This window comes from Echeneis naucrates, chromosome 10 (assembly GCF_900963305.1).
Source record: "Echeneis naucrates chromosome 10, fEcheNa1.1, whole genome shotgun sequence".
Lineage (NCBI taxonomy): Eukaryota > Metazoa > Chordata > Actinopteri > Carangiformes > Echeneidae > Echeneis > Echeneis naucrates.
Genome location: NC_042520.1, coordinates 10,761,138 through 10,787,980, shown reverse-complemented (window position 1 = coordinate 10,787,980; position 26,843 = coordinate 10,761,138). Strand labels below are relative to the sequence as shown.

At 42.4% G+C, this 26,843-nt stretch overlaps 1 protein-coding gene across 3 annotated transcripts in view; it reads left to right on the top strand.

Annotated features, from left to right (window-relative positions):
• Nucleotides 1–354: 354 nt before the first annotated feature.
• mid2 (midline 2) overlaps nt 355–26,843 on the top strand; it is an 86,913-nt gene continuing 60,424 nt past the window's right edge. For 2 of the 3 annotated variants that reach the window (XM_029512951.1, XM_029512949.1), the window contains exons 1-2: nt 355–466; nt 21,297–22,177. In XM_029512951.1, the coding sequence (XP_029368811.1) occupies nt 21,353–22,177 (825 nt within the window). In that variant the 5' untranslated portion in view covers nt 355–466; nt 21,297–21,352. Of the gene's footprint in view, nt 467–633; nt 722–21,296; nt 22,178–26,843 lie in introns of those variants that run through there. The other variant, XM_029512950.1, reaches the window with a different exon arrangement.

The window sequence follows — 26,843 nt, the reverse complement described above, 5'->3', positions numbered from 1 at the left end:
CGTCCCCAGCTGTGAACTGGCTCACGCCTCTTTTTGTAGGCTATTGTAAGAGTAGGAGGAGCCGCTTTCCTGTGATTGTCTGGCTTTCTCTCTCTCTCTCTCCCCCCCTCTCTCCCTCTCTCTCTTTCTTCCCTCTCTCATTTTTCCAAAGTTGAATATCCAGCCTGCCTGGAGCTGTGTGCCAGCGGAGCGCTGCAGCCCCGCTCACTGAACGCACAGGACTGTTTCTTTCTTTTACATTTTTCCTCTTGTTGTTGCTGTTGTTTTTTGTGGGGTTTTTTTTTTGGTCTTGTTTTGTTTTTTTTGTTTGTTTGTTTGGTTTTTTGTTGTTTTTTTTTTTTTTTTTGCGTTACGCTGCGCTCTTGGAGGGATCCCGGTCTCTGATCGGCGCTTCTGGTTTCTTTTACCTTCACATTGAGCTTCTCTCAAGATGACAGAAGAAAAGAGTGTTCGGCATGTAAAGCTGGTAGGTGTCTGTCTGAAACCCCTCCCTTCCCTTCTGTCTGCTCCGGTCTGCCGGTGTGTGTGTGTGTGTGTGTGTGTGTGTGTGCGCGTGCTTTGGGGAGCTTCAGGTCTGTGGCAGCGCTCACACACGCCGGGGGGGGGGGGGGGGGGGGGGGGGTCACAAGCGCTCAGGAATAGAAACCGCCGGCTGCTGTGATTCTTCTCTTTATCTTTCATTCAAATGGATCCGAGTCAGAGGCGCACGAACATGTCGGAGGTAGGCTGCTGGTCCGACGATCAAACTTACGCTCTCCATCCTTGCGGTGTGTTTTCAAGTCTCTGGAAAACATTGAAAACACGCGGATCTCGTCCGAAGCCTCATATGTGACTGAACAGATCTGTGCTGTTGAGATAACAGCCTGTCAGGCTGTGGAAGGGAGACATTACATGTAAACTGTATGTTTTCTTTAAATACATCAGATCATTTAAACCCCTCACACACACACACACACACACACACACACACACACACACACACACACATATATATACACTTCTTAAAGCCACTTTGGGCAGCTGCCCCTGTTGCGCAGGAGATTGCAGACTGTAGTTGAAAGAATGATTCAGCAGAGATTCCTGTGTTGGTGACATGAAACGTGGAAGTGTTTTAACACGCACTTGCGGCCCATTTGGGGGTTTTACAGGCTCTGATGTGGAGCTGCATCTGCCGTGACATATAGAAACTTTGGTTTTCTCATCACGCATTTTGTCTTGTTTTTGTGAGGAATCAGAAGGCTCCTGGTGGCTTCTTCATACAGGCCAGCTGGGTTTTCCAAAGCTCAGCGGTAACCTCAATTAATTTTCATGTTTGTCCCCCCCCCCCCTTTTAATTTTAACATCGATTCAATTTTCATATACTTTACACTCTCAGAAATGACAGTGAAACATTATTCTTTGAAACGAGTTCAGGCTTCATATTTATACATATGAAACCAAAGGCTCCCCTTCCTGGTGTCAGCTCCTCTGAAGCAATAAACACTGACAGAACCAAAAACAAATCTGCAGGTGACGGTGAAAGCCAGTTTCCCAGAGTTAATACCCTTTCAGCTTCTGATGAAATGCACAAAGTTTTCTGGGGGGTGTTAAAGTGTCACCATACATAATTCACGTTGTGCGGTGCTGAATACCAAAGACTGAACTCAGCTGAGTTTTGTTGATCCTGCTGAGCTCAGCTGACACCATGAGGCAGCGTGCTTGTTGAACACGTCTGTCTGCCGGAATGGCCAGGCAGCATTAACAGAGGAAGATCGACACTTTGGGCTCGCATCTTTCCTTCTCTGCGGAAGTCTCTGGTCCTGTTCCCAGATCGACACGCTACGCCTTCTCTCTGCCTGCAGCAACGCACAATAATGATGAGGTGGACTCATCAGCACATACCCGATCAGCCCTGCCTCATACCATTTACACAACAGGGCTCATCGGGGTGATTACACATCAGCACACTCGTGAGCTTCCCATCTCAAATAGACACGAGCAGAGTCACTGCTCTGGGCTGACTCTTATACCTTCAAAAGCCATACGTTCTCCTCCCTTGCTGTCTATCTTCAGGGTTGTTTTTCCCTGATCTCTCTCTTTCATCCTCCTTGCCTTCTCTCTCATTCTCTCTCTTGGTTTCTTCATGCGTCAATCATCTGTCACTTTTCTCTCTCCCTCCACCAGACTCTCACATTCACTCTCCTTACCTACTACTGTGGAGTGGAGGGTGCTGTACCGTGAGCTCCAGGGCACAATACATAGCTCGCTGTGGTGGCTTTACCTGCTATTAACCTATTTTGTTTGACGTATTGTGCTTGAAGTTTTTCAACTCTCAGTCAGGGGATTAAAAGAGAGTGGTAGCTTTACAGTGTATATTGTTTGTCCAGTGATGTGTGTCATAGGACTGAATGGATCACGGCTGATCAAATAACATTGTTCATCAAAACAAGGTTTTCATGCGTGGTGTGTTGTAACACTGAGTGGTTTAGATTGCAAGATTGTTTGACATTGTTAAAACCTTTCCCTTCAGCTCAGAATAGTTTGGAGAGGAAGGGCAAAATAGTAATCACAGTAACTTTTACTTTCAATTCTCTTGACTTTTTGTGCAGAAGGTGCTACGGTTTGGTGGAAGAGCCATAGGTGGGTTTTAACGCATGTAATAGGCCACTAAACAGAAGAAAACAGCAGCAGTAATATATGTCATCTTGTCCTCACTTCCCGCAGTTGCTGATTGTCTAAAAATGTTTCTGTATTCCCTCTTGTTATTTTTTTATTGCACGACTTATAAAATGTAGCTGATTTATCAAGGTGTCTGCAGGTACTTATTAGATCATAAACTATATTGTTTTCCCCATCTATACTCGAGATGTTTAGCAGCTGAGACATAAGCCCAGTCAGGCAGACCTACAATGTGAGTGGACCTTCTTTGACTTTAATTTCAAAGGTGGAACAAGTCATACATATATTTCCAAGAGTTCTGGGGGGGGGCGACTATTTATTGAGGTCACACTTTAAAACAGACAACCTGAAATTGGTACCACTGCCACTAACTTATTAGCACATAACATCCTCCAACACTTAATGAAAGGGATCATTGTGTGCATGTGTGCACTAAGATGGTCAGTTTCATGCAAGTAAGGCACATACCCAGAGCCACAAATCTGCACTCCCGACATTTTCTTCCAGCCTTGTCATTCGTCACAGTGCTCCGGCTTTCTGCAGCCAATCTCGACCACAGCAATTCCACTGATTCTACTCAACCATTCAACAGCTCGCAGAAATGGTCCCTTTAGTGGACCGCATGCTCCCGAGATTTACCTGTGGCCATATTGTTGGTGCACATACAAACAGTGAAACCACAAAACCACCATCTATTGGCAAATAGAGCAGAAGAAAACCAAAGGTTACGCATGCTATTAGTTTTCAGTGTTTGTGTCATTGTGGTTAGATGAATTATTTCATTTTCCTGTTCTGCAAAACCAATGATACCCATGAGAACCAGCCTTCATGGTGGGCGCAAGTGTGATGCGTTGAGAGCGCTGAAGTAAGCCTGATCACAGTATCAGTATCAAATGGGCTCCAGGACATGGTGCTTTGTATGAAGCCAATGCCAACATGCACGTAGAGACAGAAAGTTCTTTTTAAAAATATATCTATGTTAAAATCCAAAATACTGGATCTTTACGCATCTTCATAATAACCACATTGACATTGGAGGTATGACAACCATTGCTATCTTGATCTGTTTCAAATTGTCCAAAGTCATACCAACATCATAAATATGTCAGATGATTTTTTTTTTTTTTTTTAAACATCAGGATTCATTAGGATTTCCACATCTCAGGAAAGTGACTTGACTGATCCACTCTAACCAGGTCAGCACCAGTTTTTGATGCAAATCAGTTTTGTATTTCTTGTTTCACCCTTCTGATGCAAAAACAAACCGACAAGCAAACAAATGAGCAGACATGAGAGAAAATGTAACATGCCAGGCAATAAATTGCAGAATATATAAAAACTGAAACGGATTTGCCAATTCATGCAGGGGAACATTCATGAGAGGAAGTGTTTTTTTTTGTGTGACAAAGAATTGATCAAGGAAATGGATGTGGGAGTTGAGACAGCTATAGCGTGGAGGAATGCATGGTGTGACAGATTGCCTCCTGTTTTTGTCTCCATACTCCTTTTGATCTCTCCGTAGCACCCAGTGCAATGAAGGTCAATGCCAAGACAGGCACAGCCGGTTAGCCTGTCTGCATTCAGACTGCATGTTCATCAGAAAAGTGCATCCATGCATGGCAACAAATTGCTTAACTTTCTCATTCGGGCCACCAAGAATATGATTTATTTTTTTTATTATTATTTTTTTTTTTGCTGCTTCTGCTGGTTTGGAAATTCACATCTGTCTGCTGAGCAGTTGTACCCAGCTGGTCAACTGGCAAGCAGCAATGCTATCTGATCATTACACACAGAAAATATGACGACTGAATACATTTGCACATACTAGAAAAAAAGGCTAACGCTGCTGAACCAAAGCTTGGCTGTATTTAAGCAGTCCGATTAACGCCATAACTTTTTCTCCCGTCTCCTTCACCATCTTCTAATCCACTTCCCAGAGTTTAATGATTGGCGTGTCTTGCAGCTGTTTCTCTGTGCAAACAGTGAGCTGGCAATACCTTTATCTGGAGAAGTCACGAGCACGATATACTGCAGGACATATGTCAGGCTAAATGATATATGCTTTTGACTGTAATGTGTATTGGCAGGAGTGGATCACAGGAAAACTCAGGCTATAGTATTAGATGTAGGGAAGGCAGCATAAATCAGATGACACCCGGTGGTAGTAGAGAACATCTCTTGGTCCAGTTTGGTGAAAGCCAATTAGTTCCAAATAAAACTATTCTGAGTTCAGATTCAGACTGCACTTCCCTCTGATTACACGTTTTACCAATCCACTGACCCAGGAAAGAGAAGAACAGTTTAGAGACCACTGATCTGAAAAGCATGAAAAGAATATACTAAAAAAGTGAAGGACAGCTATGCCTGTAACTTATTGCACTCTCTGTCCTTGTCCTTCTTCCTTTTCCATCCATCTCATTGTCTCTCAGCACCATCAATCAAAATTAATGAATTGTTTAGACATTATTTCTTGATTACGGGTGCAGTGGCTGCAGTCTTGCAGGGTAAAGGCTGTCCATATTAAACTACATTACACTGTATCAGTTTGCATTAAAATCCTGTGAGGCCAAAATCTAAGAGTCTGCTGTCATCTCAGCTGCATCTTAAGTCTAGTGGTTTTAAGAGTTGTTCCATTTGAAAGTTAATTAGCCAGAGAGCTTCCCTGAGTGAACCTTATGGACAGATACACAGGCCACAAGAGTAATCTTTTACTTTTAAGCTGTAGTCACACCAAGAGCATATTCAAATGTTCAGCATTTGTTTTGGGAGGATACCAAAATGAATCTAAATGTGATGAGACTGAATAAATAGTCCCAGATGCCTCAGTATGTCAGTCTCAGTAAATTAGTACAGGAATAAGTTTAAGAAGGGGGTGCAGACACAGTAATATTCAATGTATATGCTGTGCTGAAAAAATGAGCTGGGTGGTTAAAGAACTGGGCAGGAATGAGGTTATGACTGGATATAAACAGTGTTAAGTTACACATTTAAACTTTTAGACCCTTTTAGACCCTCCCTGTTCAGATTTTATGATAAAATATGTATAAGCAAATATGCACGTTCTTGGGAGCATTTCCTTCTAACTTTTAAGTTCATGTACAGATCAGACTGGAAAACAAGAACACATGCAGCCAAATCCTAATCTCCATGTTGTGCAGCTTCGAGACTGAAAAAAAGAATACTGTTGAACAATGAGGGCTTTCTTTCTGGGCTGGCACTAGGGACGGTCCATGTTAAGGCATGAATAGCCAGTCTGTCCATAATTTTGCCATGAACATGCACAACAGGAAGGTGGTTCTGTCTCTGTGTCACTGTTGTGCATAACTATGTATTCATGCAATGCAGACTGGATAATATTCCCTCCAATCAAGCATTTGAGATTGGAAGACACAGGCATAGTTTGATTTGGTTTTGTGCGTGCGCTAAAATGGCCCTTGCTTGTGAGCAGAGTTTAGACATGTTTGTAGCCATGTGTCACAGAGAGAATTGAAAGAGATTTATTTCTCGGTCATTTTGTGCTGAAATCTCCATGCTGGTTCAGGCGAAGTGGAAGGGGAAGGTGGAGGGAAATCTGCAATTTCAGTTTTTTCCTTAACAACCACCTGCTCTCTCAGAGCTGCAATTCATTTGGAGTTCCTCCGTTATCAAGTCGACTGCTTTATTCACATCATGCCAGTATGAGTGTTGCACTTCTGCTTTTGCTTCTGTCACCCTGTGTGACTCAGGATTATCTTGCGTTTTTAGACCTGCTGTGGATGTGCAATATGTTCACCGTCACTACAGCCTCTCCAAGTGTGTCCTTATATTGTCATTTGATTAATATGGCAAAAAAGTTATGCCCAGTTCAATAAGACAGACCAGTGAAGGAAATGGGAAATGTGTGACAGGAACTTTAAAAGCATGTAAAAAAGAGATGAATGAAATATACTGAAATGAAATGACTGAACTTTGCAAATATAAAATTGAATAAATGTATTCTGACCTCTAGCCTGACTAAAACCTTGAACTGATCTTTTTGTTCATGCAACATTGCTTACTTTCTAAGTGTAAGTACAAACAACACGGTATAAAAATGCAGTGAAAGTGATATTTAGGTCAGAGTTTGGACCCAACGCCAGACTGCCAGCTGTAGATGTAATCTCTGATTTAACTTGTCTTGTTCAAGTGTGCAAAACACAAAAACTCAAAACACAGAGGTGTAAATCCTGAGAATCCACCCAGACACGAAGGGAGAGGGAGTTTTTCCACCTCAGCCCAGCAGCAGCTGAGCTGAAGAGGCAGTCAGCTTCCCAACACACCCGTTAACAGGCAGCTGCCTTGTGCAAACTCTTACAGTGATGTACTTGTTTCCCATGATCTCACCTAATGGCGCCAGAAGAGTGGGAACAGGCCCAGTTCTGCCGTCATGTATCTCACCCCAGAAGCCTCTCCGTTGGGTAGAGTGGACCACACCTCCTCTCTCAGGAATACAGTAGTGATGAGGATGGTGGAGGCGTAGATCTCTTCCCAGGGAGTGGTGTGAGCTACAGTAGGGGTAATTACTGTACATATATATAGTTAAGGGCAGCACGGCGGCGTAGTGGTTAGCGCTGTCGCCCCCACAATAAGAAGGTTGAGGGTTCGGTTACCGGCGTGGGTCCTTTCTCTGCGGAGTTTGCATGTTCTCCCTGGGTCTGTGTGGGTTTCCTCCCACTGGCCTAAGACATCATGTGTAGGGAAGCTTGTGATTGTAAATTGTCCGTAGGTCTGAATGCGAGCGTGAGTGGTTGTTTACCTTTGTGTGATGGACTGGCGACCTGTCCAGGGTGACCCCGCCCCTCGCCCGGAACGTTGGCTGGGATTGGCTCCAGCACCCCACAACCCGGAAACTGAAAAGCAGTAGAAGTTAAACATCATTCCATGTCAGCTGGGTGATTTGTAGTTTGTTTTTCAGGTATGCAGCGGCTGTTTTGGGTCCTTTTAACATCAGCAAGAAGCTTTCTTTAATGAATATCTCCTCTTGCCTAAAGCACATCGAATGCCTAGAATGTGCAGTTGTGATTAAAAATAGAGGGAAGAGGCGTGAAAAATGGGGGCAGAGTTTGAGAAATTAGTATAAAGAGAAAGATTGATCTAGTGGGTACACAGGAGGAGGCGTGAAGAAAGATTTGTGAGCTTTGAGGATGTGAGATTCTAGAGAGGGTTAATAGCTGCACAGGGCAGAGAGCAAAGACAAAAAGTCATGGGAGTAGATGAGACAGCCACACTTCAGCAAACACTGTGATTTTCTCAGCAGGTATTTTTAAAGAACACCTCTAAAAGCAGTCATTTTCCTCTCTTGCTCGTTGATAGAAAATGCATCGAATATCTCTGATTGTCCCCTAAAACTCTCGGCTAAACATTGACTATCTGTCAGTGGGGTCAGGAGATATTATAACACTATTAATTCTTTAAGACATGAAATTGCTCTTCTGAAGTTGACCCTTTTTTTTTTTTTTTTAAACCAATCATTATAATGAGCATGTATTTCTTGTGAATCTGCCTTTGGCAACACGCCCTTGGACTGAACTCCTTTCTTTTCAGTCTCTAGGCCATCAGTTCAGTTCAATATTCATATAACAGTAGACATTGTTAACCTTGAGAATAATTCTCTTTAGTTTTGCGTAGCCCTCGGGACTGGCTATTTTTAAAAAGTGGTGGGCAGCTATTGTCTAACTAACAATCAATTGATTTGTGTCTGCCTCAGTTGTAACTCAGAGGCGTGGGGATTTGTTTATGTTTTCTAAATGTTTCAGAGTGCAGTCTAGTTAGAGCTCGTCCTGTCCTGCAGCCTGGCTTCTACAGGTATTGGTAGTCTAGATTTTTTTAGATTTCTCTTATATATTTGTATTATGCAATTGTTTGTAACGTCAACTGTTTCAGTTGTCAATTGTTTTTACTATTTTTAAGTGATTCCATTGCTGTGATTTCATATCCCATGATTACAATGCATTGCCTCTCTGTCAACGAAGCTGTCTGATGCTGCTCGCTTCTTCAAATTACTGTTTGCATTGATTATGTGTTCTGTGTCACTGCAACATCATTGTTGTTGTGGCCACATGTGGCAAGATCAGGTTTGTTTTGGCCGATGGTGTTGTGATTTTGATGGCCTCTCCCAGACTACACACACCTCATGTCAACATTTCAGAGGATTAAAATAAATAAATAAATAAATAAATAAATAAAATCCTCAAACCATCAGATTTATATCTGTCTCCTAATAATAAAGTTCTCCATCTTGGGAAGGAACTAATGATTACTTCTGAGTGATACATTCGAATAATCGAATAAATAGAGCAGCAAACTGCTGACATTTTGACACGCAGGTCCTGCTGAGCCAATCTAACGGCAGCCAAGAAAAACAATGGCTTATACTGTCCCCCTTGGAGGAAATGCCAAACATTACAGAGCTGTATAAATAGAATGGTCTGACTTTGTAGCGCAAAAGAGTTCGATGGAGGACAGGAACCCCCTCCCCGGGGTCACACTGATGGCAGGGCCCTGACCTCTCTTCCCGTCTCTCTCTCTCTCTCTGCACTCGCTGTCTTTATTGCTCTCTTTGTTTTTCTGTCTGCTTGCGTGATCTATTTTAGAACTCTGTTATCTTGACCCCACTGTGTTTTTTTTCATCCTGCAGGGTTTACCTCTTTTATTTTTCATGTCTTTCTTATTCTTTCTCTGCTGCTGAGTGACTGTGAATAACTGAAAAACCTAGTAACACATCAGAAACACCTCCTGCTTTATTAATGGCACCATCTACTAGAGCTGAAGCACCAAATGGCCCTCCTGGATGTATCGTGTTGTGGAGGAGGGGGCAGATTTTGACCCAAAGCGAATGCTGTGCTTGAAGCAAAAGAAGCTTGATTTTAATAGCTTTTGGTCAAACAGCAGTACACTCACAGCAGACTTCAGCATAATTAGATGGTAATGAGAAATGTCCTTTTGCACTTGAATATATGCAGCCAATATAGGTTTGAAAACACATGAATCTGTAAGATGTAGCACAATGGGCAGGAGGAGCCAGGCCCATCACACTGAAGGCACCATTGCCAATATGGAAAGTCTATCTAGGGCTTGAAATATTAAATCATTGATTTAATTTTGTCATTCCACACAGTCCCCCCCTTCCCTCTGCTTGACTGAGAAAGTGAGGTAGGGATGGAAGATGGTTGATGAATGAGTTATCCCCAAAATGAGGTTAGTTGCTCTGCCTCTGTGTGATGGGGTTACTGCCAGAGACAATTCCAACAAGTCTTTTATCAGTACTATCTCTTTTTTCTGTTGAACGTAAAAATGTATTTCCCTCAACTGACAGGCTGCTCTGACAGTTTGGGAGATTGAACCCCAGCTACCGATGTAGGCAGATTCAAGAGACGTGAACACATTCTCGCTTTGACTCTCTGTCTTCCGTTATCTCAATCTTTTAGCCGCATAGTCTACTAAACTCTTTAGCCGTAAGAGTGCTGGCTTGTTCTTATTGAAAGATTTTGGTTTATATCAACAAAATAACAGCAGTGAGCAGAAGAAATGCTTAAACTACTTGTCATTGTCACGTAGATATATCCATTTATGCTCAGTAGCGGGGGGGCGTAGGAGCGGTATGACCTTTGTATTGACCTGCATATCCACTTCCTCTGGAATCAATAACACAAACTTGGCCAGCCACATGCGTTAATACAGTTTGACAAGCTGTGTCTAAAGTTGCTGGCACCTTAGGATCAGTTAGCATTCTTTAGACAGTACCAGCACAATGTATTTAAACTTGTCAGCTGTTACTCACAGTGAGAAATTGAGTATAATATCTATTTGTTGTCTAGCTGGCAGTCTTTCCAGTCTTATATACTGTTGGTGTACAGGATGCAGGAAAGCAATTTCCCAGCTAAAGATGCTGTTGTAGATTGCTTTTCCACACAATGTGTATTAAATTTGCATATTTATAAAACATTCCAGTAAAAGGTAAGTCATTAACCTGCTACTGGGCTCACGTATACATTTATAAAGATACATTCAGAAATACAGAAAAAATTTAAGCTGAATGGGCGGCAACCATCATGTTTGTCTGCAAGCAAGACAATAGATTCCTCATATTCTGCAGTGCAAGCATTTCCATTTAGCTTTCATCACTGCATTTAGCAGAAGCATTTTTCTCCAGAACAATAGTTGGTTCAAAGTTTTTTGCAGCTTTATTGTCCATCCATCCATTCAGCCATTTCCCAGTCGTGGGGTGCTTCAGCCAATCCCAGCTTACTCTGGGGCGGCTACACCCTCACCAGTCCACTGCAGGACCAACACACAGAGACAGAGACCAACAATCGCTCGCTCTCACACTCAGACCTAGAGACAATTTAGAGACACCAATTAAGCCAAACATGATGTCTTTGGACAGTGGGAGGAAACGCACGCAGGCAGGGGGAGAACATGCAAACTCCGCACAGAAAGGCCCCGGGCCGGGAACCGAACCCACAACCTTCTTATTGTGGGGCGCCAGCGATAACCACCATGCCGCCATACTGCCCTGCCCTGCCCTGCCCTGCCCCCTCAAGCTTTATTTTGTTATAGACCAAAAAATACTGGTTTTAAAACTTTTGGTATTTATTGTGTATTTGAGAACACATAGCAGTCTGAACACACTAAAGCAATCAAATTGATCCTAAAGGCAAAAGTATGTCTTATTCTTAAACTCTTAAAGGTCTTGATGTAATGGAAATGTTGGATTTACTTTAAGAAAACAAAGAATTTCTATTTTTTCTGACTTGCCCTCGTCAGTTTTTAGACTACTTTTGTATTTAAGTCCTGTAAGTGTGCTGCAGAAAAATATTTGTCGAGAGAAGAAGTCAGTTTACTGACTTTCAGCCTCAACCTTTAAATCCAACGCACCAGCCACGAGCCTCGAGCCCATTTTCCAATTCATATTTTTGTACCACAGTCAGTGGTACCTCTGTTCTCCTTCATTCTTCATTCTTTCCTCCCCTCAGTATCCTCAGCGGTGTCTAAATATCTAATAAGCTGTTCTGCCAACTTCTGATCCTGGTTTTGTTCTCACCTGGGCAAATGCACATGAATAATGGAAGCGGTTTGAAGTGAGGCAGGGGCACGGTTGCCACACTGTATTGTGTTAAAGGCCGATAAGGCGCTCTGCCACAGCAAAAATGCCTCAGAGACGTGATGAGATGACGTCTGACAATATTAACTTTATTACCCACAGGCTGCCAAGCTGTAAGAAGCAGCAGTAGTAAGTGGAGGGAAAAGGAGAGGTGTGTTCTACTCACTGTCAGAACGCGGTGAAAATCCCATTTAATTTTGCTTTCATGTATAAATGTATTAAACTAATTAGCAAGTCTAGCTTGGTCTTGCGTTTGTTAGAATCGATTGTTTGTTGTTGTTTTTTTTTTCCAGTTACTTGCATCAGAGCCCTTCATCGGCACAGCCGGAAGGCAGCCGAAAGAAATTAGGAAACAAATATGGCCTTTGAGAATCAGCGTGGGTGAATGGAAACAGACACATGGCTGCACTCAGTGGCAAGTTGCAGGATTTACACCTGCATAGTAACATGTAGACACAAGGAACATAGATCATGCTCAAATATACCCAGTAGCACAGGACACCGCATATACTAATGTCTGCTTTTTTTATTGCACTAGATGTGACGGAGAGGTACAAGCCACTTCATCCAAAGACCCAGCACAGCTAATTTTATGCAGAATTGGGACAGCAGTCTAAATGCCTTTCAAATATAGATATAGGTATGCAGAAGAATATATAGAATATACACAAATAGATAAGATTCTAGTAAAGCACATCCACCCACAGCTTCCTCTTTTTTTAAAAGAGTGTTATGAATGTGTTTGTGATATGCAGAAATGCTGTATTTATGTTATTTATACACATATGAGAAAACATGCGAAAGTATCAGCGTTATCATTATAGATGTAATTACCAATAATAACTCTTAATGTCACACCTCAGCTTGGATGATACATCAGGAACCAGCACTCCAGTTCCCAACTGTGCCAATTCACACAGAATTACATGTTGCTGTTATGTGTTATGAAATACCAGGAGTTTCCATGAGAAACATTTTATTAAATTAAGTCATAATGTGATAGAATGGCAAATTTTTTTTCCCCATCCAGAGATAACTGGTGACAAGAGAGAGGGGAAAGCTAACTGGAACTGTGAACCGCAGCACTGTCTCCTGCTTTTTTCACGCTCCAGTATGAGAACGGCCCTGACCTTGAAACAAACCAGATGCTTTTAATTGAAAAAATGGAGGCAGCTTGTGACTGAATTATTGTGTACAGTGCAGCGTTTCCTAAAAAAAAAATAAAATAATAATAATAAAAAAAAAAGATCCTCACACATGCAACACAATGCCTGGAGACGTGTCAGAATGTTAAACGGCCTCCATTGTAGCGGTGAGGGGGTTAAGTTTAAGCCGGCCTGCTCAACTGCACTGAATGTGAAATGGAAACACCAGCTTGGCGGCATTACTGTTTACATTCTATGAATAGGAATCACATGTTTGATAAATCCAGCCCACTCTGAGGTTTGCTACAGTGAGAGAGAGAGAGAGGCAGGAAAAGACAGTACAAGAGGCGGTGGAAATGGAGGAGGTAAGACGAGAGGAAAGGATGATAGAAAACAGCAAGAAAGAAAGCGGCGGCCAAATGAATCCTGTCTGTCTCATATTTTAAAACACTCTTTATCCCATCAAGCAACTGCACTCAGATGCTTTGCGTCTTTTCAGAGACAACATGGCAATGTAGCACAGTGAGCTTAATGTGCTGCTTGATCCCACTTATATAACTGTGTACAATTTCTCTGTGTACTCTGGTCAACTGGTAGGCTGTCATTTTTGGAGCAGCCCAATTTCCTTTTTCCAAAACCATTGTGGTGAATAACTGCAGTCTCTTGATGTCTGGTAAAACTCTGCAGTGACTGGTCCTGACATCTGTCCTAGGCTTGTGGGTATTTTTAACCTAAACTGAAATAATGAATTACCCTCCAAATAAATGTCAGCATTTAATTCCACTAATGCAGCTGAATTCCACTGAATTTGCACAAACAATGTTTTGTTTCTTTTTGGTTTAAAAGCTCGGCTCGGGTGATTAGGGCAAATGCCAGGATAGGGGCCAGCGACTTCACGAAGAATGTTACGTTTGAAAGTACTCATACAGAAGTGCTAGGGGTGTTTTTATTAGTCATTTTAATTTGTGCTCTCTTAATACCCAGTACATGCTAAAAAAAATTTAAAAAAGGAAAGGTCTGTTATTCAAATACACCAACAGGCTAGCCATTCTGCTTGGACATGTTGACACACGATGGCTCGAGGTGGGGCTACTTCAAGTATGTGAATGAAATGAATGCTCCTATTTGTCAGAGAGGCAGAGAGCAAAATGAAATCACCATCTTGTCTTACAACATTTAAACATTCCTGGCTCCCTTAAAAATCTTAGGGTTTTTTTTGTTTTTTTTTTTTCAGTTGTCTTCCAGTCATTTTTGAATTAATGATGTGTTACTGTTGTGTGTGAACAAGCCAAACCTTCTTTCATTTATTAACCTTTAACTTTTTGCCCGTTGGAAGATATGCAGGGATCACTCACACAAGAAAACAACAAGGTCCGCTGTAGATTGAGGCCACAGCCAGACAATCGACTGAACTTGTCAGTGAAAAAAGCATTTGTGTTGGTCAAGTATCACATTGATGTGGAGACTCACCCTGATGGCTGCCATGAATGCAGCTTCAAAAACAACAAATTAAAATAAATAATGACACTGTCACATCAACCCCCCCTCCCTTTTTTTTTTTTTATTTTAAAGCTTTTTGACAAAAGAAGATCGACAATCCACTGCTGTTGTTTACTGTCGTCGTACTCTCTGGAGCCTTTACACCTCAGGTGTGTGATTTTCTGCATCTTCCTTTACTGTGACAAGCCTGTGATTGACAGCATCCATTGAGATGGCTTGATTACAGACAGACAGTACAGACAGTGGAGGGGGGGGGGGATTACATGATGGTCTAGGCAGGATGAGGGGTGATAAATATGTTGTCAGTCTTTCAAAAAACAAAAAAATGGTGGTGATTCACTGTAGATTGTCACTCTCTTGGGATTTATACAGCTGCCACCGCTTACTACGTAATAAGGCTGGCAGTGGAGCAGGGACCAAGGACTGATAATACATCTGTGTATGTGTATGGGTGGGTGTTTGTTTGGGAGGTTCCACCATGAACTGGCTCCATTTCAGTATATTTGGAAGAGTAAAGAAAGGAGAAAACTCCTGTATCATCTATCGCATAGCGTACACATGTAATCTCTAAAGGCTTTTAGAGAGAAAAAGGCAATCTGCTCTTGTGTCCAATCAGTTTTAGAGAATGACATGCTTCCATATGTCCATCTTATTATGGTTTGGAAAAGAGGTATTTTGTGTACTTCTTTTATATTAGATTAGATGAAATTACGTTAGATCATAATTTAACTATCCCAGGGGGACAAACCAGACTTTGAGCTTTTAGGTTGTGAGTTTTAAACAAATTAATCATCGTGCAGGAAAGTGCACATGACATATGGATCTCTGTTAGGAAGCAGAAATACCTTACTTATTTATTCTTCTTGACATTATTCCTTTATGCTCCCTAAAGTAAATATAACTGCCAGACAAAGCACTGCACAGCGTCTTTGTTTGACTTCTTCCCAACACCATCAACGTCCATTAAGCTCCCTTTTTACTCCTTGAAGTGTGTGAATGTAATTCAGGAGGGAGCAGTTTGGTTTTCACAAGTGGATTGTTTGGACACATATAATCATCTTTGTTCCAAAAATGTCTTTTCTTGAGACAGAAGCATGCAACAGGGCACCAAGGTGGCATAGTGGTTGGCACTGTTACCTCAGAACAAGAAGGTTGTGGGTTCGGTTTAGGTTCATTTAGGTTCATTCATTCATCTTCTACCGCTTTTCCGTTTTTGGGTTGCGGGGGGTGCTGGAGCCAACCAGTTGACCTAAACATGCATGTCTTTGGATGGTGGGAGGAAACCCACACAGGCAGAGGGAGAACCAGGCCTGGGAACTGCGACCTTCTTGTTGTGGGGCGACAGCACTAACCACTATGCCGCCTTGCTGCCCTGTTTTGGTTGAGTGTGAGCGGTTGTTTGTTTCTGTCTGTCTCTTTGTGTTGGCCCTGCGATGGTCTGCCGATCTTTCCAGGGTGTACCACGCCCTCGCCCAGTGTGAGCTGGGATTGGCTAAAGCACTCCCTGTGATCTGCAAACGGATAAGTGGTTGAAGATGAATGAATGAAAAAGCATGCGGCAGTAATGTGAATTCCTACAAATGCAACCGTGTATCCGGGGGATGGTGATTGTGCTTTTCAAAACAGTCTCTTTTGTTATTTTGATGTTTGCAAGATTATACAATGCAAGAAAAAAATGAAATCAGCACTTGCTATTTTTGGTCCTTCCATAAGATGTCTCCTACAGTAGCAGAAAATGTCCTTTGCACTCGTTATTAGACTCACACACACACACACACACACACACACACACACTCACTCACAAACAGCTGCTTGGGACAGATGCATTCCTTGTAGTAAAACTGATTTGGGCTCATAAAATTAATTATTTGAGAATTTTACAAATTGGGATCATTAACAAAAGTTTTGTAGTGAAGGACAGCCACACTATGGATATTTAAAGCTCTTAAATGTTTTTGTGGACAATTTATCAGCGCCCTTAATGACCTTTAATATTTTAACTTCCAAAGTAACAAAAGAGCTGATCGAACGCTATCAAACTATCTCCTATCAAACCTTCCTGCCCCAATGCATACAGGGCGAGTATGCGGTAACTCAAGCAACAGTGGTTAGCGCGGCCGTCCCGTAATAAGGAGGTCGTGGGTTTGTGGGTTGGTAGGGTCAGATAGTTAATTGGTGAAGAGTGACTTGGCTACAGCAAGGAAAAGCGGATAGTAGACAGATGGTAAACAGGACCAGAAAAGAGATCAGAGACCAGGGAGACGGGGTTTGATTTCCGGTGTGGGCAGCCAAACACTGCGAGGTTAATTGGGTAATTGGTTGCAAGTAATGGACTGGGCTAAGGTAAGGTACAGCAGTATATAATAATATATATAATTAGAAAAGAAAAGAAATAATATATATAATTATTTCACAATTTAATTAATTATTTCATGGTCCTGTTGCAGTGCTTCATTAATTTGTTTTATCTGTCAAACTCACCCATCGAAGTCAGTGGGCGGGGCCAGGCTCCCTGATGGGGCGGTCAAATGGTCTGCTGTCCCGGGCCCTCATTAAATTATGGAATAATTTTCAAAATTTCTCAAAATAAGCGTATTTGTGGAAAAGAAGATTATGTAAAATTTGAGTTATGTAAGATTATTATTTGTTGTCTTCCTAATTGTTGACCCCGCCAACAAATGGTTTGGCCACCGATCCTTCGCTGAGGGCAGGAATTTATTTAGGTTGCTGCCGTTATTTCTGCACAAAGATACTGACCGCAAACTTAGAAGAAGTACTCCACTGCTGATGCGGAGTTGGGCCGTGTTGTCAGTGAGGTCCACAGAAGACATCCAAACTCTGGCTACAAGCTAATGCGTGTTCCAGGTAATAGATGTATGATGTAGAATGAGCCGATTGTTATGGAGAAATAATCCAGGTTGGATGAGGATTATACATCGTGGCCAAATTTTTACCTGGAACACGCACAGAGGTGTTTGTGTTACAAAAACAATTAAAATTAAAAGTAATGAACGAGCAATGTTAGGCTAGTGCAAAAGTAGCAAGTAACGAGATCAATAGAAATGTGGTGGAGTAAAAAGTACAATATTTGTCCTTCAAATGTAGTGAAGTGAAAGTTTCCCCCAAAAATAATACTCAGGTAAAGTACAGATACTCAAAAACTGTACTTAAGCACAGTACTGAAGTAAATTTACTTCGTTACTGTCCACCCCTGCTGCTGAGCTACCACATGCTCATACAGGTTCCCACCCATGCTCACTATCAGCAGGGTTTAGCTATTCAAGTCTCTGATTTGAGGTGAACCACAGTACCATTATTTTCTACTTTGGGGGTACAAACCATGTTTCTCATGCTTGCAGTGGAAAGATTTCCTGTCTAGGATTCCAGCTGTCTTTTTTATCCACGTCCCAACACTCAAGTCTGAAGAGAGCAGCAGGGCTGAAATGGCTCTGTCCTTATGAATATGACCTCACATGTGTTTATAAGGCAAAAGTACAAAGCCTAAGCAAATTAGTATTCACAGAGTGTGAGTGTGTCTATGCGTGAACTAAAGAAATGCCTCTTCAGACAATAATAATGAACCATCAGCAATGCCCCATTTTATATATACTGTATTTTTCAGTTGTTTCAATAAAATGTTATTTAATCAGCACAACAGTGGCCTCAGAGTGTGCACCGTACAGCCTTATGTCGGTGTGCTTGTCTCTCCTTGGCTAGCTTTTTGACAGTGGGCCTCTGATATGTGTGTGTGTGCATGTCTTTCCTCATGCATCAGCTCAAGCTGTTTTTCCAGATGGGATACTTCACCTTAACAAGAATGGCAGACAAAGAGAGACGAGCTGTTGTGCTTGTAGATGTGCGGTTCTGGCTGTGAGTGAGTGCGTGCCTCCAGCCAGCACCGGCGCTTTGCCCACGAAGTTAGCGACGTGGCCCCAGAGTGGCTCCCATCGTAGCTGACACCGTTTCCCCAGAGTGACATAGCTAAAGCTTAATGGGCCTGTTGATGGTGAGTTAAAGCTTGGTGGTAATTATAACACCATGCTCCGTTAAGCACAGTCACATTAGCATCAGCATAAGTAGCACTATTGAGCTCTGTCCTGGGGAATAATTTGAAGCTGCTGATTCACTCAACATTTGAATAAGACAGGATGGGGATTGTGAAAAAAGGATAACAGTCATGCACTTCTTTTGGACATGACGTGCTCAATAATTAACGATTTGGATTCTGTTTCCTTCTTGCGATACAGCTTTTTCAACAGATGTACAATATCCCTCTGCGTATTTGCTGTGAAGACACGGCCTGTGGTTTATTTTTGTTAGCAAAACTGGAGCTGAAAGATCTGTGAGACTTGTCTTTTATTTGTCGAACACTGATTATACAGAGAGCTGACCTTTGCTAAAAGCAGTCTTCTTCAATGCACCAACAAAGTATTGATTGACTTAAATTATCTTCCTTATTTGCTGAAGAGACACGTGTTGAATCCGATCACACGTTGGTAGGATGACAAAGTGGTCTCGTGCATCCTGAGAACATTGATGAACATGCGCTTCGTTTCCTGTTGCTGACATATTTTTTCACCGACAGCCATCACCAGAAGCTGAGGAAGAGAAAATCCTACACAAAGAAATGGCTGAAAAGCGACCTTGTTTTTGTCGTCAAAAGGTCTTGGAGGTTGTCCTTGCTTCCCTCTCCCTCCCACTACATCCTGTTTCCATTTATCTGTCCCTGGTTATCAAGCCTCTGATACGGTAGAGATTAATAAAACTTAGTGTTGGTGCGGTGAAGCCAAAACTCACTCTCTCTATCCGCAGCCCAACGTGATAACAACCACATAAAGTTATCCTTCTCACATAAAGCATCTGATAAACAGCAGCCAAGGTGAATACTGGAGGAGGACGTTATGTGCTTGTGTGCACGTGTTTTTCACGGGTAGATAAGTATAATGAATACACCTTTACAGTACATCCTCGCGCACCACACACACACACATTGATGTGCATCAAAGCGCAATGACCATTTGCTGCTGTCAGTGTAATATCTGCGTGATTGATTGTGAGAGGTTATTTCATTCTTTGCTGGATAATGAATTTTGTAACCGAGTCGGTGCATGCATATAACTACTTTCTTCACTTGAGTGCCTTTTCGAGCACTTAGCTGCTGCTCAAATGGTGTTTGTTTTGAACACAGCTCCGTGTTGAGGCATGGCTTCTGGTCCAGCGGAACAGAGGAGACTTTTGGTAGTCAATATTCACTTTGAGATTTTGAGCTTTGTCTTCGTACTGGCCCGTCTTCAGCCGGTCCTTTGCTGCATGGATGTGTAATGGAGAGCTCTCAGTGCCACTGAATGCAGAAAACCAAGTAAAGGTGGTTTCACAGCAACTGAATTACTACGAACAGGCCGTGCTGAGCACAGTTTATTCTGTGTGCCCTAATATGAGTAATTAAATGGATAATGAGGACATTATGTTGTCACTTGATGCTCAAGTGACAGCCAGCACTTGATGTTTTGACAGCTGCTGAATTTCATTGTTGGTCTGCGGTCAGGCTTGTCTGATTCAGGACCTTTTTGCTGCATGTTACATGATACTTGTTTGTTGAGGACACACTGAACAATGGACAGTGTTGTGTGAAAATTGGAGCCTGAATCCTCATCAGCTTCGTGACTTCGTGACTTTGTCTCTTTGAAATGTTATTGTTAAACCTTTTAAACCTAAACAGCCCAGTGATGCTCTTAAAATCTAAATGCTATCTTAATATTGTCTGTACCCCCTCTTAATGACATGAATTCACTTGAGGGTTTTCTTAAATTGAACTCAGCCATTTTAATGAGCTGAACTTTGGAGGGGTTGCTCACAATTTAAAACCAACCCTAAAGGTGAAAAGTGATGGGTTTGTTTTTTTTTTTGTTGGTTTTTTTTGGGGGGATGAGCCATAAACACTAAAACCCAGTCAGTCAATCATCAGTAAATCTTTTTTGTTTGTTTTAATGCTGTAGTTTCATGGTCCCTTCGTTGTTTCCTGAAAAAGGGCAGAGAGCCACTGCAAACTGAACTCCTATACCAATGAATCAGCACCGGTGGGTGAAAGGGGTTATTTGGTGATTTCTCATGCCAGTGGTTTTAAGGCCACCCAGGGGAGACAGCTTGATATGCAGGCTGTAAGGTGGTGAGATTTAGTGGAGGGGGGGTTCATTGACATTGTTGTCAGAACTGTGCTTTAGTTAAACTCCCCTTAAGTGTTTACTGGTTTGCAACTGAAGCTCGTCTCAGCATAGAAGACGCAATAACATTTCAGTGGTGAGCCGGAGAAAGAAAGATAGAAGTTCAGCACATCAGGGCACAAAGAAAAATAAAAGCCTTCAGTTTTCATTTCCTCTTTGTCCTCCGATGCTAAAGTGCAGAGGAAGTCTCCTTTTCTCTCTATTATCTTCCCTCCATTGGTTTTACACCTCTTCTGTACTATTCACCCAACCTCTGTCTTTATTCCCCTTATTAGTTAAGACATTCTTCCTTTTCTTCTTCTCATACACCTCTGCAGGGAGAATAATGTGTTCCAGGCGACAGCAGGGGTGTTGTGTCTATAGTAGTGTTAGCTCAGCTGCTGATCTATGACAAAACGGGAAATATGTGAGTGGTAGTCATGTTTCTGCTGAGTCAACACAGGCCAATTTGTCTAAAAACCAATAACCTCATGACCGGATGAGTAAGACGTAGAATGGGTGAATAGGCAGAGTGACTGGTTGCAGGCTTTTTCTTCTGGTTTGTTCATTATAACTATCCCAAGAGCAAAATACCAGTAAAGCAGAAGTTCCTAATTGCTGACGGTTTGTAACTATAATAGTCGTGTTTGTCTTTTTTTCGTTCCCATGCAGGTAACTGGCCAGCTTCCGTGGGATTTGATGTCACCTTTAGATTGGTTCAACTGAAGATGGAAACACTGGAGTCTGAGTTGACCTGCCCAATCTGCCTGGAGTTGTTTGAAGATCCCCTGCTCTTGCCCTGTGCCCACAGTCTGTGCTTCAACTGCGCCCACCGCATCCTGGTTTCTCACTGCTCCACCAGCAAGCCCCTCGAATCTATCTCAGCTTTTCAGTGTCCCACCTGCCGTTACGTCATCACGCTGAATCACCGCGGCCTGGAGGGCCTTAAGCGCAATGTGACGCTGCAGAACATCATTGATCGCTTTCAAAAGGCCTCCCTTAGCGGCCCCAATTCCCCCACTGAGAGCCGCCGCGTGCAGCCGCAGCGGCCCTACACTGCCACCATTAGTGGTACAATAGCTGGAACGATTGGCGGCGGAGGTGGTGGCACAAGCGGAAGCAGCGCCCGCGGCAGCCCGGCCACTTCCAGCCACTCCCACCCGCACGCCAACCATACCAACCACGTCAACCAAACCAACGCAAACCACAGCCCGGCTGTTGTGGCTAAAATGGATCCACGCATCAGCTGCCAGTTCTGTGAGCAGGATCCGCCACGGGAGGCCGTCAAGACATGCGTGACGTGCGAGGTTTCGTACTGCGACCGATGCCTGCGGGCAACACACCCTAACAAGAAGCCGTTCACCAGCCACCGTCTGGTGGAGCCGGTGCCAGACACGCACATTCGCGGCCTGACTTGTCTGGAGCACGAGAATGAGAAGGTCAACATGTACTGCTTGGTGGATGACCAGCTCATTTGTGCCCTTTGCAAGCTGGTGGGGCGCCACCGTGAGCACCAAGTGTCTTCGCTCACTGAACGCTTTGACAAGCTCAAGGTGAGTCTGTCATGTCCTCCCCACTTACACCGCATGCAATAAGGGCAAATCAGTTTGTTTTCTGCCCCTATGTTTTGTTTTTGTTTTTTTCTTATTTGACAGTGTTAGAGAAGAAAGGTAAGTCACAATGTGCACCCGGATTCGACTGCAATATAACAATGATTTACTATTGAGTCTTGAAACTGTTCCTACCTTCACAGAGAGTTTGTAGCACTCATTGTGATGTCTTTGTATGCAGTTTGCCAAACACCAAAATCTTTAATCCTTCCATTCCATCCTTGGGGATGTTCATTCTGTGCATTTCTGGTGACTATGAACTGGTGCAGCTTCCATTGCATCACACTCACTCACACACCAGCTTTTTTTTTTTTTTTTTTTTTTTGAGCAAGAAGGACAGAGACAGATTCCAAACAGAGAGAGAGACAATTGGGAGAGTGCACTGGCAAGAAGGGCGGAGAGAGACGGAGAGCAAAAGGGAGACCGTCATTATAATAGTCGATGAGCTGGCATTCCCTGTGGCCACTGAGCTTTCAGAGGCTCTGTGTAAAGACCAGGACTGCTGAATCAGGATGAAAAACAACAGAGGGAGGCACTAGCTGGAGCTAATTCCACCACTAAAGATCTAAAGCTGCCAGCCGCATCAGCTGGCCTCAGACTTTCACTAGTGTGTGGAACATGTGTAATGTAAAAAAAAAAAAAGAAAACAACGTAAAAATAAAAAAACATTGGTAAGCGTGACTGTACACTGACATGACATTCATGGATATTCAGTTTTAACTTTTTGATTGCTTTTACTTGAATATTGACATATTGACACATATTTATATTCGGCTTTTCGTTAAGACTTTATAATAAGTGAAAGCGATTAATGCTCCCCTGGTACTCTGCAGATGAGTTTCCTTATTGTCACAATAAACTTCTAATTAATGGGATATTCCTGTGGTACTAAAGGTTGTCATCAAACAAATTACTTCAGTTAATTGGTATATTCTGAGATAAAACGGTGACAATAACAAAGGCCTCCTGATTCTTTTTGTTTTATTAATGTCTAAAAGCAGTAACATCTTACTGCAAAATCTGAAATTTGCTAATTTCCCCGACTTGAATTTTTGATGTAGATCTCCAGACTTTTGATATTTGCTGTGGTCTGATAGATAACCCATTCTGTGCAAAAGGGTGAAGGGTGGCAGATTTAGATGATCCGTGTCTTCACTGATAGTGTCTTGTGCAAAATGAAGCAAAGCAACATGCAGGCGTATTGTTATGTAGATTGCCTATTTTGAAAAAGGTTCCACTAGATGGTCTCAAATCATGAAGGTGAAGTGCTGTCGTAGAGGTGGCAGAAATGAAATGCCATTGATGCTCTCTGAAGGTGGTCTGTGCAGTACATGCAACTTTGTTGGTGGATGTGATGAAGAAAAGCTGCAAGTCATTTTAAAACTTTTTATTTTATTTATTTTTTTTTTTTTTTGGGGGGTTGTTTTGGGGTTTTTGGTTGTTTGTTTTTGGTCGCTCAACAGTGCAAAACGAGTGTGGGTGTGAGAATGAGTTTTTACGTTGTTAACATTACATATGCAACAAAAACTGTCTCATTGGAGCTTCAAGGTGAGTGTAACGCAAGATGCACTCAGGAGCATAAAACATCAGCTATCCCACCTCGTGCATTATTGATGGTTTGCTCTCCCAAAACTGTGGCTCTCACTTTCGGCTTCAACACCAACACACCAGCTAAATTCCACCTGCTCAGCATCTTAACTCACAGCAGCTTGGAGGTTGTTTTCACATCTCTGTTTGCATGTACACTTTTTTTTCTTTTTTTTTTTTAATACAGCTTCTCCCCCCCGTCTCTTTACCAGCCCGTTTTCTACAGACTCTGGGAGAGTTTACTGTAAGTAGCAAGCTCTCTCCCTCTTTTCCTTTCCATTTTATGGCTGTGTGTGGTTCATTTGAACGTTCCACATCTAAGGCTTTGAACTTTCCTGACTCTGAAATTACCAATCTATCCAAAATCTGGGAGGAGACCAGCCTGAGTCCAAGCCCCAGCTCAGCTCACCATTGGCAGAGGCAGCTAACTTATAATCTTCCTATCATACATGAGAAAGTGAAGGAGAGGAATTCCTATTTGTGCATACTAATCATGGAAGATGTAGGTCAAAAGGAGTGTGTGTGTGTGTGTGTCAGACGCTCCTCCTGTCAGATGTTAAAACACGCATGGTTCAATTTTCAGACATGTGTGACTAATATTGTTATTGACTAGTCTGCTTGAATATTCTTATCAGTTGCTCTATGTGGCCAATAGTCTATAACACAAAACCATTACTCATTCTGTCTGCTGTGTACACTGAAAGCTACACTGGCCTGACATTATTTCTCACACGTTACAAGAAACGTAAGCATCCTTTGGGCAAGGCAGTCAGATTATTCGGGGGAGGATATTCAAACAAGTGCCAGCTAAGTAAAAGACAGAATGTGGTGCGACTGAAACGACAGTGAAGTGAGTCAACTCCCCAGGCAGCTGTTAAGCAGAGCTCTTTGCTCAGAAGCAAAGACATTTTGTGTCCTATAATTGGCAGACATTGGTAATGGTGTTTTACTTAGATATAGTTGAAAGACTTCAGCTCAAAGGTGCTGCACTTTTTTTGTTGTTGTTGTTTGTTTTTTGGGAGCACGGTGACATAGTTAGCGTTGTTGCCTCACAATAAGGTCGGTGGTTCGGTTCCAAGCCTGGGGCCTTTCTGTGCAGTGTTCATTTTCTCCCCGTGTCTGTGTGTGTTTCCTCCCACTGTCCAAAGACATCATGTTTGCGTTAACTGGTAACTCTGAATTGTCCGTAGGTCTGAGTGTGAGTGTGAGTGGTTGTTAGTCTCTGTCCGTCTCTGTGTGTTGGCCCTGTGATGGACTGACGACCTGTCCAGAGTGACCCCGCCCTCACTCAGTGTGAGCTGGGATTGGCTCAAGCAACCCCCATGACCCAGAAATGGAAAAGCGATAGATGAATGAGTGAATGATTTGCTTTCATACAATCACATTCTCAGAAACCACAAAAGATTCATTCTGTTGCGGCGAATATCTCATCAGCTGCTTCTTTGGAGGTTTGTGCTGCAGAGTCATCAGTCTGACATTTAGGTCAAAGTTGTGACAGCCTAACATCCCTTTTCACAGTCTTAAAAAAAGCCTTAAAAAAAATCAGCTGAAGTGTCTGTGTGGTGATCCCAGTGCAGGACTTTGAGCTTACAACCTGATGTAACAGTCAGTGACAGATAGCAGCGCTGCAGGATAACGTCTACCTCGTGGTTTGTGACTTCATGAGCCTGGACTACATGCACTGCTGTACAATTAAGTTTGCACTTTTTTTTTTTTTTATAAAGTTGACATAACAACAGCCGAATACGTTGTCTTACGTCCTTCATCTCATATCCCCCGTGTTATCAGTCATGATGGGTGAGATGTGGGCTTGCTCTGTTACACTACGAGTCCACACCGCTACGTTGTCATAGACAAAAACAATCTTGTCCAGATAATTGTTTTAGTTCTGCATCAGAAGCCAGTTTCCATGCTAACATGCCCGAAATCACGTTTATACATGAGCATTCAAGGGCACTGGGTATATAGTAACAGCGTCCACTGGAAACTGACTATCTATTCCTAGCTGTGCAGAGAAGGAACAAGGATCAGCAATTTCAACACATTTGTCTGGTTAACATGCAGAACCTCACTGCCGAGAGCTGCTAACAAGCACACCATCGGTAACACTGGTGCTCAGCTTGCCATCACCACGATTACTGGAAGCCCAAAAGAACCACTCAGTGAGGAACAGGGTTTGATGATTTCATAGTTTCTGTTGGTACCCGAATCAGCTCACAAGATAACACAACACACGCTTAGGTTTTAAGAGCGAGATTGACAGATTTGAGTGCTGCAAGAAGGACAAATCTATCAGCCATGTAGCCTAAAGTTTCAAGTCACATACCTACTTTTGCTGAGATGTATAATATCACTCCCAGGTCTGTGCACTGAGTGTATCTGTGTGTAGCTGTCTACTTAAACATCTTTGTGAAGCCAAATCCTTGTAAAATGAATTGTTGTTCTTTGATGGAGTGCTTTTATACAGATCTGGTTCACTTTGGACAGAGCTAACTTAACTGTTTCTCATGATTACAGCTAACAGTTTACTGTACAGACATAAACTGTGCTTTTGGCTCAACACCTGGATTATCCTTTTTTTTTTTAAACAAGCAGGTTCTTATCCTTATCGTCCCAGCTGGTTATATCTTCATCTGTGTTTGTTTGTTTGTTTAGATTACACACACAAAAAAACAAAAAAAAAAAAAAACAGCACAACATCTTCTTGTAAGTCTGCTTGTGCACCTTTGAACTATTATATGGAAATGTAAGCGTCTATGTTGAACTTTATTTGTTCTCCAGCAGCCAAAGAGCACATCGTGTGTCTTTGAAGCACATAGGTACCTTAACTGAAATGAGTGGTAAAGAAGAAGGCAAAAAAAGAAGAGAGAGACAGCAAAGATTAGTTCATAAAGAATTTGAAGACTTTGAGAGAGTGACAGAGTGATAAATGGGCCACACCAGCAGGATGAGAAGTATTTTTTCCCCTCTTTCATTTTGCTGGCAGTTAATTTCAGGACTTCCAGGCTATAAAGGGGATGGA